The following is an 11,749-nucleotide window of genomic DNA, read 5'->3' on the forward strand; positions in this document are numbered from 1 at the left end:
GCAATATTGCTGCAAAAAGCATTTGAAATACACTTTAAATATTCTTGTTTTTCTAGTATCATTCCGCTTGAAATTATGGGAAAATGCATAATTTAGTGTTGAATAACGTGCCAGGCATGTGCACCCCCTCTGATCTGAGATGCAGCCTAGTCATCATTTTCTAGAACCGGCCCTGAATATGGTCTTGATCAGTCCTCAATTTGCGAGCTTTTAGAATTCATTCATCCATCCATTTTCTATAACCGTTTAATCCTTACAGGGTCATGGGGGTCTGCTGGAGCCTATCCCAGCTAATTTCAAGTGAGAGGCAGGGGTTCACCCTGGACAGGTCGCCAGTCTATCACAGGGCCACATAGATACACAGACAACCAGTCACACTATGGGCAATTTAGCATCATCAATTAACCTAATGTCTTTGGACTGTGGGAGGAAGCCGGAATACCCGGAGGGAACCAAGGCAAGCACAGGGAGAACATGCAAACTCCACACAGGAATCAGAATCAGAATCAGAAAAGGGTTTATTGCCAAGTTTTCACACGAGGAATTTGTTTTGGGGATTGGTGCAACACAATACAAATATAAAAACAAATATATAAGAGATAAAATAAAATTTTATGTATAAACAATAAAAAGTATAAACAATAAAATAAAATGTAGACCGGAAATGTACAAAATGAGGTTTTAAAGTGCCGGGTGAGTCTGTACAAAAGTGACTTAGGAACTTAGGAGACCCCTGCATGGCCCGGGAGTTGAACAAGGAACCTTCTCGCTGTGAGGCAACAGTGCTAACCACTAAGCCACTGTGCTGCCCTTTTAGAATTAAATCTTAGATTTTATTGTATGTTTTTAAATCTCTTAACAATTTAACACTGTGCTTCCTATCTGCAATGCTGATTTTGTACACTCCAGGCAGAGCACTAATAAAACTAAGGCCTTCGGACCAGTTGCTGTTAAACTGCCCTAGATTTAGATTAAAAACCATAGGGGGCAGAGCTTCTGGCCCTAAAGTGTGGATCTTCCTCCCTTTAGAGCAGCTGCTTCAGTGGAGAGTTTCAAGTCGCAGCTTAAAACCCATCTTTTACTCTGGCTTTTAAGTTAAGGTGAGTGAGATATTTTAAGTTGTTTACTATTTGTATTGTTAACTTTTACTTTTGACAGTATTTTATTTTATCATTCATCATATGTTCAGCCCTTTGGGGCAGACTGTCTGTCTGTAAATGTGCTATATGAATAAATTGACCTTGACCTTGTGTTTACATGCAATTTGTGGATGGTGGCGTGGATGTCAGTGGTGTCAGCTCACAAGGAGGTTCCTGGGTCAGTTGACGGCTGAGGCCTCTTTGTGTGGATCTCCATATTCTCCCTTTTCTCTGTGTATACTGTACCTGGCTTTTTACAAGAACCTTCAGAAGTTGATTGGGTGTCCTAAAATAAGTGTGACCATTATACCAAAATAAGTGAACCTGTCCCATATTTTTCCTGAAGATAGCTGGGATAGATAAAAATGAAAACATAAAATAGATGGATACGTTTGGAGTCTCACACTGAAATGCAGAAAAGTAGATATTTTATGTCAAAACAGTACATGTGATGTTAAACAAGCATATTTATGACTACACAATCTTTGTGTGCACAGAGTAAATAAATCTTTTTTTTTAACTATGAATTTATGCTATTTATTCAGTGTCTGGTCTGGTTCTTGCTCATAACATATGCTGGCTGATTGTTTCTCTGGCGCACTAATCAGATTTTCGTCATCACACCACTTCATAACAGAGCAACCCTCCTCTACTGCTTTCCCCTCCAGTTTTCATCAGGACCAACGTTAGGCTTTCCAGCATTTCCTCGTGTGTTTGGCTTGATTTCACATCCACATGGATCTAAATCACCCTTCACTCTCTATCCATCACCAGCTTATGACATCACTATCCCTGTAGATGATTTCCAATGACTCCTCGCTTGTCTGCAACTGTTATCAAAGTCAAACACATCATGGAATAACATCGTGGAGTAAGTCTTATCTTTCATACAAGTTTCTCCTAATCAATTATTTCCCAAAGCACAAGCATAATTGAACATAAACAAACAAAAAGGATGAATATGAAATAGCAGAAAAATTGGCATGGATGCTTGTGGTCTCTTTCCAGGATGACAGCAAAATGTCTCTTAGGCTCTCAAATGTTGCCATATACTTGGCAATCCTGTAATACATGAGAAAAAAATCATGGTTATTTATAAATTTCTCTGCAGCTTAATTAGGTTATATTTTATAAACCAAAAAAAAAAGAAATGGATGAAGGTGTTTTGAAACTAAACATTTATTTTGCTACACAATGCACTCAAATGATAAGTGCCCAGCTAGCTCGCAGACAGCTAAAACTGATCGATCTTGTCTCTTTAACAGCAAGTTGTTCCTGTTAGTTTCAGCGAATCACAAAGTGATGTGATGTCCTGCAATTGGTAAACAAAGGTTTCTGCAAAGGAAGAGTGAACTTGGTTCACTTTTACATTGTCCCTGAAAAATCAGTGTGGGCACTTGGGCATTGTGCAGGAAATTAACGTCTTCCAGATGCAAAACTGAGAAATACTTGTGATGGTCGACTCAACATTTTCCCTTTGCGCTCAAAACCCAGTTGTTGGAGCTGGCTGCTGTTATTGAACTAGCTAAGACTGATGCCCAAAGCATGCTTCTGTAAAAAGTGTTGGATAAGCATAATAATAATAATAATAAACGGTTCAGCTATGAAATGTCTGGTCTCAATTTGCACTGGGCCACAGCATTTGATAAACATACCAGTAAAATATGTAACCATATCTGAAACTTGGAGCAGTGTCTGAACAGTAGGGTATGGTGCCAAATAGTAGTTTTGTAAATACGTATATGCATGGAAGTTACAAAACTGTTTTTCAGTCCCTTTTAATGTGTAAAATGTGTTCATCATTCACATATGAATTGTTATTGTATAGTAGGGGTGCACTAAGAAGTTTGAAGTAAGTGTGGGGAAGCGTTGTCCTTGACGTCCTCTCATCTAAGAACAACAAATTTGTGCGTCCATCGCCTGAAACTTGCGATGTGTCTATTCTGCAGGTGGTTGTTCATATGAACTGAGAATGACTGAAATTTTCAGCACATAATATTATAACATAACTGCACTGAAATAGTTTCTGATATGCATTAATAGAGGCCTTTATCCAATGTCAAAAACTATATGAATGACTAAACAATCCAAACACACCCTAAACAACCCAAAACAACATTCAGCATGTTTTATTTCCACCCAACAAGGTTTTACTGACCTCCGGTGTGGCAGGTGGAGGCCGTCTCTGCTTACTGGGTCAAACCGAATATAAAAAAGGATAATTCATATCAAATGAAAAGAAACAGAACTGCATTCTATTTTAGGGAGCAAAGGAACAGCTATGTTACTCACTTTTTGGGGGATGGAAAAGGCTGTTTGGGGACAAACGCGTTGCTGATTACAGTATTGGTGTGGTTTCTAAAGGGGCAGAAAGAAATCGCTCAATATTAGTTTTTATATTTTTGCTAACTTTTGTATCAGGAGTGTAAAACTGCAGAGAAACACTTACAAATAGCTGACACTGAGGTTAGCAGTGTTTTCCTGGTGTCTACAAACAAAGACATCTCATTCAGACAGGGAACAAATGAACAATGTAATTATGTTACTTGATGTTTTCAGTCAGTTATTGGTATGTTGCTTAAAGGGATATTTGAAAACTGCACCTGGAAAATCTGCTCCAGAAGGACTTCCTGTAAAAATGAAGCCAATTAAATATTCTAAGAAAAACAGTGAAATATAGATAAATCATGATTCAGCAAAAATGAACAATATCAATGAAAATCATCCACCTCATATTTTGCCATCCAACACGATCTTCTTCTGTTCTCCTGAAAATGGTGAATAGTCAAAAATGATGTATTTTAAAATGGAGTCAGCGTTTACTTTGGGAATTCTTACCGAGAAAATCGGCTCCAAATTGATCTTCTGTGTGGAGAAAAAAACGCATTATTTGAGTCAAATACATTTGTCCGGTCTGGAAAAAGCCAAGTCCGCTACCGTACCGTTTCTCTGGCCTTGGAGGCTTCTCCCTGGCTGCCTCAGGATATCTCCTGGACAGTTTGATAAAGATATATTTTCAACTTTCTTTCAATTAATGTGATACTAACAATATGCAGCGGTTAGGCAGTCTTGATTCATCATTTTTTAAAGACACTTACCTGGAAATCCTGTCCCACAGAGACCTCCTGTGAAAGTTTGAGTTTAAGACCAAAGTTTTAACATTTTTGCACAGCTGAGTGGTGTTAACTTTCATTCATAATTCACCAAAATGAAAGCATATGCCAGATAAGTGGATATCAGCTGATTCACCAGATCCAGTCTATGCTAGTATGAAGCACAGATGCAGTTCCCTCTATGGCTCTGTTTACACCTGGAGTCAAAATCCATCCTGAGCCATCCACTGTTTAGAACTGGCATTAAAATCTGTCTCCATATGTATCACAAGAGACAATGTTTCTATTTTTCTAACCAGGTGGAACAGGAGCAGTCATATTAATCGAACAAGGTTTCCTCGTAGGAAAAAAACATTTTTGAACACATTTAAAGAAGTCTTCTCTGTTAAATGCAGTTGTGTCAGAGTTTTGAGATCTATTTTTAATTATGTACCTTTTTTCTGGACGAGGAGGAAGTGTCAGTAGTTCATCAGTGCGCTTTCTGTTGGTTAAAAAAAGCATTGTTAAAACATACATTTAAACAAGAGCCTAAACAAGTTACACTAACGACTTAATCATAAAGCTGCCAACACCAAATGAGTTTATGTGACAAATTTATTGACACATTTTGAACAGAAATGTATTTACTCTACCTCTTCCGGTGGATGAACACTCCAGACACAGAAGCGACTATGATTAAGAGGAGCACAAGAAGTGAGACTGGAACGACCACTGGAACAGAGCTTCTCAACTGGAACATCATAGTTCCTGGTGATGTAGACGTTTCATGCAAACATAGTAAACGCATAACTCAACCTGATCATATGAAATACTTGCACAACAAACATGGAGCAGATGAATTTGTCCTCTAACCCTTAACGACTAGAGTGACAGTGCTAGCTTGTTTCTTTTCACGCCAGAAAATGGCAGTACAGGTTAGGATTCTGTCTCCGTCTCCCCCTGGAACCATGAAAGTGATGGTGGACGTCCTCTGCCAGACACCTTGTGACATCAAAGTGTCCGAAACCTGACTGGTGATGTCAGGGACACTCCATGAAAACTCTGGAGGATGTGACGAACACGTGTGATTCACAGAACATGAGACGGTTACTGTTGAACCTGCATCCACTTCAGTGGGAACTCTGGTCATCACTGGTTTTTCTGGGGAAACTGTAGATGTGAAACACATACTATTATAGTGAAGTGAACAGACGAAATGCATTGCACATTCAAAAGATCAAAATAATGAAGGTTAACCTTTCATAACAACAAATACACAGCTGTTGTTGAATCTGTATTCATTATCATTCTTCTCTGCATGGAAACAGAAAGGCCCGTTGTCAAATGGTTTGATGTCATCAATCTCCAGTGAGCAGTCTCCTGAATTCAGATCTCCCAAAATTCTTGTTCGATCCTTAAAATGGTCTGTTATACGGCTCCGGCTGTTGTGGAAGATGATACCCCCCTTTTTTTTGGACCAAATGCCTCGGGTCATGGGTATATCTTCTTTGTCTTGGAAACTACAGGGGATCACCACACAAGAGTGTGTCAGGGCATTGAATCTGAAAGGGACATCTGCGGCAAGAACGTGAAGCGCTGTATTGAGAAGAAAGAAAACATTTTAAGGATGCCAGTAGAATCAGTCTATTAAATGTGCATCATGAGAAAGAGAAGTGAACTCACTTTCATTTTCACTTGGCTCTACTGGTTTCTCATATTCTGGGGAAGAGAAATTACAGCAAACCGTTAATTAAAGCAACTCTATGTAGCAATACAAACTCTGACCACATGGGGCATATACATCTACGGCCTCAGACACATAGACAAACGTTGTGTCTCCTACCTCTATCGCCAGAGCTTCACAAGCCAGCAAACACTTGTATTTGACACCCAGTTGAGACATATATGAGCTGAAATGAGGCCCCATGTGGGATTGTCTGCTGGTTCCATATTGGCTTTTGTGAATTGCCCTCTTAGATTCAGTTTCTGTGGCTGGGGCACAAATAACACTCAAATTTTGAGCCCATGCTAGTTCATGACCCATGCACCTGGGTGTAACTATTGTGAGTCATCCACATGGGGCCAACACTGAAACCATGGAGGCCCCATTTTTCAGACCATTCTCATCTTGTTGGGCCACACAAACAAATGTTGGTCCACTCAGGTGTCCATTCAGATCTAAATATTTTCTCCAGAGGAAAATGCAGTGAAGCTGGTGTTGGGTGGAATTGATATTATCCATACTATACAGAGGAAGACATGCTAATAGTAAGTTTCTTACAGAACTGTTTGATAGAGCCATAAAACGGTTTCCCTTTGTCCACATCTTTGCGCTCAGCTAACTACCTGCTGGCTTCACGGGTGTATGAGAGAGGGGCCAGCCCAGCTTTCCCAGATCTCCTTATTAAATATTTGTGCATCTCTTGCAATGTCGAGTAGTAAAGTGAATATGATTTAAGAAAAATGGAAAGAGAAAAAAACAACCCACTTATTATTTGAAGAACTGCAGAGTCCGAGGTCTTCCCTGTCTTAAAGTCTGCAGTACAAGTCAAAGATTTTCCATCATCACCCAGAGAACCAATGAATGTTAAATTAGACTGAGTGCTGTATGTATTGTGGGAGATCGTTTTGGTTTTTGTTGAACTCTGCATGACTTCATAGTTCCACTCAATAGTTGGTTTATTATTACTGCACTTGTAGGTAACAGAACAAATGACACTTGTCGCTACACCCTCTGTAGTTGGTCTTGGTGGTTCAGTCATTTTGATGTCATCATGTGGACCTGAGCAAAAATGAGATTTTAAGCCTTAAAAGCAACTTCAAAAAGGAAAAATCACAACACTTTACCTTGAACTCACACTCAACATTCAGCAGGAGCTCCTTCGTGGCTCTCTGACCACTAGGGTAGCTGACGGTGCACTCCACTTTCTTGTGCTCTTCCTGTACAACCCAAGTCCGTTCTATTGTTCTTTCCCAAATCCCATCGGATACCAGAGACTCCCTGATGTGGTCGCTTCCAGGTATACCATTGAGAGTTAGGACGGGAGGAGCAGGGGGGCAGGTATGGCGCGCACTACAGGAGACTGTGCTCTGTTCTCCCACCCTAGGGATACCAATGATGCTCAGTTGTGGTTCCTCTGCATTTTCTATGGAGTCAGAGCAGAAGCAGAGAGCAGAAATGAAAACTGGAACTAAGTAAGGCTATAATATAAGTAATTTTTAACGAAAATGTAACCTCCCCCCCAAAAAAAGGCGGAATAAATGTAAAATGTCAATCTGAAACAAATCTCCCATGTTAACAAAACAAAATAAAATCTGACATTTTTCTTCGTTAAATATTTTGGTTAAATTCATGCTCTTACTGAAAAGTAGAAATTAATGCTTACCTAATACAAAAATCTGTGTGGTTTTATCATTGAATGAGAAGCCATGAGTGTGGTAGGAGGTGATGGGATTCCTATCAATCCAAGGGTAGAGTCGGTCCTGGTTGTGGGACTTCTCCAGTCTCTCTATCTTAAGACTGCAATTGGAGTCTGCCACAGATCCAATCAAGCTGGTTCTACCATTAAATTTGCCAATAAGATTTCTCTCTCTTTCATTGAATACAGCTCGGTATCCATTGGTCTCGTACAAGTACCATATCACTTGCAGGCCCCCAGGCTGAGAGTTACTGTAGGTGAACTTGCAAGGAATGACAACACATGATCCTGTCAATCCTGTTACGCTTCGAGGAGTAGAGAAAGTCCAACCAAGAGTGTGCATATTTCCTGTAAAACAAGAAACATTCAAGGTAAGTAAGTAAGATTTTATCAAGGTTTCTGTTGTTGCAGAACATGTGTCAACCTGGTACGTAACATCAGTGGTTCCTTTGCTCCACTTGAGGGGGAACCAACTTAAAATTGGTTTTATGTTGCTTTTGCAGTGGCACATTTTTTTTTTAACTTAAATTAATGAGTTCAACATGCTAAAGAGAGCACAGCTTACAACCCAATATACCCTTGAGTATGATTAGTGGTAATCTATTACAGCATATTGAGTCTGAAGCTACATAGCTATTCTAACTTTGAGTTTTAATCAGCTGGCTCTATCAAAACACTTGTTTTTTTAAAACTTGATGTATTACAAGATTTTTATTTATTTTCATTTAATTCAACCATAAAACATTATACTCAGAACACTTGTTTTAAGACAATGCAGAACGTATTGGTGATACAGTGGGCGGTTCAGTCTTTGGTTCATGCTTTAGTTTAACAGTAAATGAATAAACTGCACTCACTTTTCACCTGCAGCGTGATGCTCCTTTGCTGCGTCTGTCCTCCAGTAAAATGTGCTGTACATGTCAGAGATCTCCCGTGGTCACTGGCTGATGGCGTTACCATCAGTGTGGAAACAGTCTTCCACAAAGTCGGACCCAGTGCACTCGTATCGGTGGAGGTCGACATGCCACCGTAGTTCCAGGTAAGAGTCGGTATATGATTTGAGCAGGTGTACGTGGCAGTGCAGCTGACTTTGCTTGCAAGTCCCTCTAGAAATTCATTTACTGTAGGGCTGATAGTCAATGGTGAAAACGAGCCTGAGTTACAGAGATAAAATAAATGGTCAACCAAATTCAAGGTCAGGGATGGATGAAAAAAAAGAAGTATAGAAATATAATTCTTCCATAGTCGCTGCAGTACATACATTGTGCATTTAATACCATATACGCTTTTGCTGTGAGGCCACCTGGGTGCCGGACAGAGCACTCCACCGTTTGATGGTCTCTCTGTATGAGCAAAGTTGTTGTCAGTGTAGTTCTTGTACCATAACCTGACTCAGTATGAGTGAGATCGTGGCTGTTGAGTGGGATGTTGAGACTCAGAAGTGGGGGGTTGGTGCGACAGGTGTGATCAACAGAGCATTGTACTGTTACAGGCTTTCCAACCCTCATGTCACCAGTGATCATAATGTTTGGTTTCTTTGCCCTGTCTTCATAAAGGAAATATAAAGGATTAGATAAATATACAATAAATATTTAAGTTGTATTTACAGTTCAAGCTGTAAACATACCCATTACTTGGATTGTTACTGTTGTATCAAAGAATCGGTATGTGCTTCTCCCAACATTTTCCGGATCTACCCAGGGATAGATCTTCTGTTTATGATGAGCCAAGGATACTGGACTGACCTGCAGACTGCAAGTCCTGCCATACCGAGAAGTGAATGCATACGTTCTTCTTCGAAATATGGGAATGACATTACCTGGGTACCAGTTGTCATAAACTAATGGATATCCGTTGCTCACGTACTGGTACCAAACAACACGATCTGGTCTCTTAGGTGGATAACGATAATAGTCAAAACTACACGGGATGACGAGGCAGGAACCCAACAATCCTTCGATATGGCTTGGCAACTTTACCTGCCAAGAAGCATCAGATTTGCAGAAAACGTATCCTGCAAGAGAGAACATACATTAGAAAAATTAAATAACATTCAGAACTCAGTCTGTTCATTTGCCTTCCAAAAACTAAAGTACCAAGAACGCAGAAGCGCAGGAGATACTGGTGGAATCCACACATCCTGTGGTGACGGTTATGGCACATGTAAAAGATAAAAGATAAATTAAATTGCATTATGTATTTAAGTCTCACAGCCAGAATAAAATTAAGAGCAATGAGGCTGCTCTCTTGCGATTCCCGCAACCTAAATTAATAATACTAACAAAAGAAACAGAAAAAAAATAGATAATTATATTATAATAATAATATACCTTTCAAACTTAACTGTGAAAAAAAAAACAAAAGAAAATCTAACTAAAGGAAATGAAATTAAGATGATAAGCCAACATATGAACTATCTTGGTTTCAGAGGCTTTTCAATTAAATTAATTGTGAATTAAATGTAAGAATCACAACATTTCTTTTATTACATATGTTATTCATTTGCAGTGAATAATAACAGTCGAAACCAGCAGGTGCAACACTTCTGCATTGGGGTTCAAGCTTGAATAGGTTTGCAGACATTGCGGTTTGAAAAGTGAAGTATTAACTGAGCCCTGAAAATGAAGATACATGACACTTACATTACGATTCAACCTGATGGCATTCAAAAAAAAGAGGAAAGAAAAGCATAACAAGAAACAAAATACATATCTTTAGATGTTATATTTTAAACAAAAAACATACATATCTGTCTGCCAAGTTAAACTGCAAAAAAGATTCAACTTTGTGTTATTATGGATAACATGTATTCATTGATTGATTTATTTTGCTTAAGCTAAGAAACAAAAATGAAAGATGTAGACAAAAAACTCTATGACGTTTTGAATAAAAGAAATGCCAAGTACATCAGTGAATTAAGTATAACTTGTTTCTCAAAGCAGTGTTGAAATTGCTTAACTTAGTTTGTCACAATACTTTATAAAAACTCAACACGTTGCCAGGATGAGGCCAATTGAATATTGCACCACTTATCATCAGCCAAAGCTAGATCATAAATATTAATCTCTATGTCATTAGTATCAGTTAACTTCAAACCAATAAGTAATGTTTTGAAATGCAGAATAATGTAAAGGTTGTTCCCATACTTTTCTTAAAGATTATGACTTACCTTCAGATACTGATGTGTACTGATCATGAGGAGTTGTGGGTATAACAGTCTAATACAACTTCCTCAAATGCACGACTTTATAAAAGGTCCCTCGGAAACAAATGGGGAGGGTGTGATTTGCAACCCATGAAGAAGGCAAATATTCTGCTTGATGTGAAAGAGGATACTGGTGGGGCAGCTGTGTAAAAATCAAATTATGTTAGTGTAGTTACTTGTAGTGTGGTCGGTGGGGAGGGAGTGGGTGGGTATGGCTTTGGCTCAGCTGTAGGGGCGGCTGTGAAGCAGTTTAAAGTGTTTAGTGGACCTGGCTACCCAGAGCCAGAGTAGTGAGAGGGGCCCATGAAAATCCTGTTTTTTGTTTTGTTTTGTTTTTTTAATGTTATTATTTCAAATGAATTGGGCCCTCCAATTACCGGTAATTGGTGTCATAATTTATTTCACATATATTGATAACAACTGAGAGAATGAATTTTACGTCACAATCCTCCCAACTTATTGAACATTCTGGGGGCCCCCTCTTTGAGGCGCAAAACGGTTTAGTGCGTCACAGCAAAAATTGTGTTAAATGGATTACTGAAAGTAACAGGTTGCAACAACTCGCTCTTCCTTTGCAATTAAAAGACGATACAATTAAAATTAATAAAATTAAATAAAAATAAAATACATTTTCACTCAGTTTCTTAAATGTTTTTAATATAATGAATGTTTTTTTTATAAAATGCTACTTCTCTTCACAATTGGCCTCATTCATGAAATCCTTGTAAATATAGTAGATTTGCACATAAATCACCTCCTTACTAAAAATGTATTCCGGATTCATGAGCACAGCTTAAAACGAATATTTGATCATAAGAACACGTATAGGTTTACAAATGCCAATCGACTGTGAGCTCTGCTAACTAATTAGCTCAAATCTCTGCCCAGGGACCA

The 11,749-nt window shown here is 38.8% G+C and overlaps 1 protein-coding gene across 3 annotated transcripts; it reads right to left on the reverse strand.

The window, feature by feature from the left end:
* Window positions 1-557: 557 nt before the first annotated feature.
* On the reverse strand, window positions 558-10,858 carry LOC133428310 (uncharacterized). Of its 3 annotated transcripts, XM_061716544.1 has the most exons (22): window positions 10,820-10,858; window positions 9,747-9,790; window positions 9,278-9,664; window positions 8,912-9,196; window positions 8,508-8,804; window positions 7,618-7,998; window positions 7,090-7,377; window positions 6,720-7,013; window positions 5,915-5,950; window positions 5,489-5,827; window positions 5,105-5,401; window positions 4,885-4,999; window positions 4,686-4,733; window positions 4,238-4,264; window positions 4,082-4,129; window positions 3,978-4,004; window positions 3,869-3,907; window positions 3,743-3,769; window positions 3,589-3,627; window positions 3,432-3,497; window positions 3,298-3,331; window positions 558-2,201 (listed from the first exon to the last, which is right to left on the reverse strand). In XM_061716544.1, exons 2-22 carry the CDS (start codon window positions 9,787-9,789, stop codon window positions 2,175-2,177), a joined length of 3,144 nt encoding a protein of 1,047 aa, XP_061572528.1. In that variant the 5' UTR covers window position 9,790; window positions 10,820-10,858; the 3' UTR covers window positions 558-2,174. The 3 variants fall into 3 exon arrangements, with proteins under 3 accessions (XP_061572528.1, XP_061572527.1, XP_061572526.1); XM_061716543.1 differs by lacking the exon at window positions 10,820-10,858 and having other exon boundaries at window positions 4,082-4,126; window positions 9,747-9,854; XM_061716542.1 differs by lacking the exon at window positions 10,820-10,858 and having other exon boundaries at window positions 9,747-9,854.
* Between the last annotated feature and the right edge of the window lie 891 nt (window positions 10,859-11,749).

The sequence above is a fragment of the Cololabis saira genome, chromosome 3 (genome assembly GCF_033807715.1).
Source record: "Cololabis saira isolate AMF1-May2022 chromosome 3, fColSai1.1, whole genome shotgun sequence".
Taxonomy (NCBI): domain Eukaryota; kingdom Metazoa; phylum Chordata; class Actinopteri; order Beloniformes; family Belonidae; genus Cololabis; species Cololabis saira.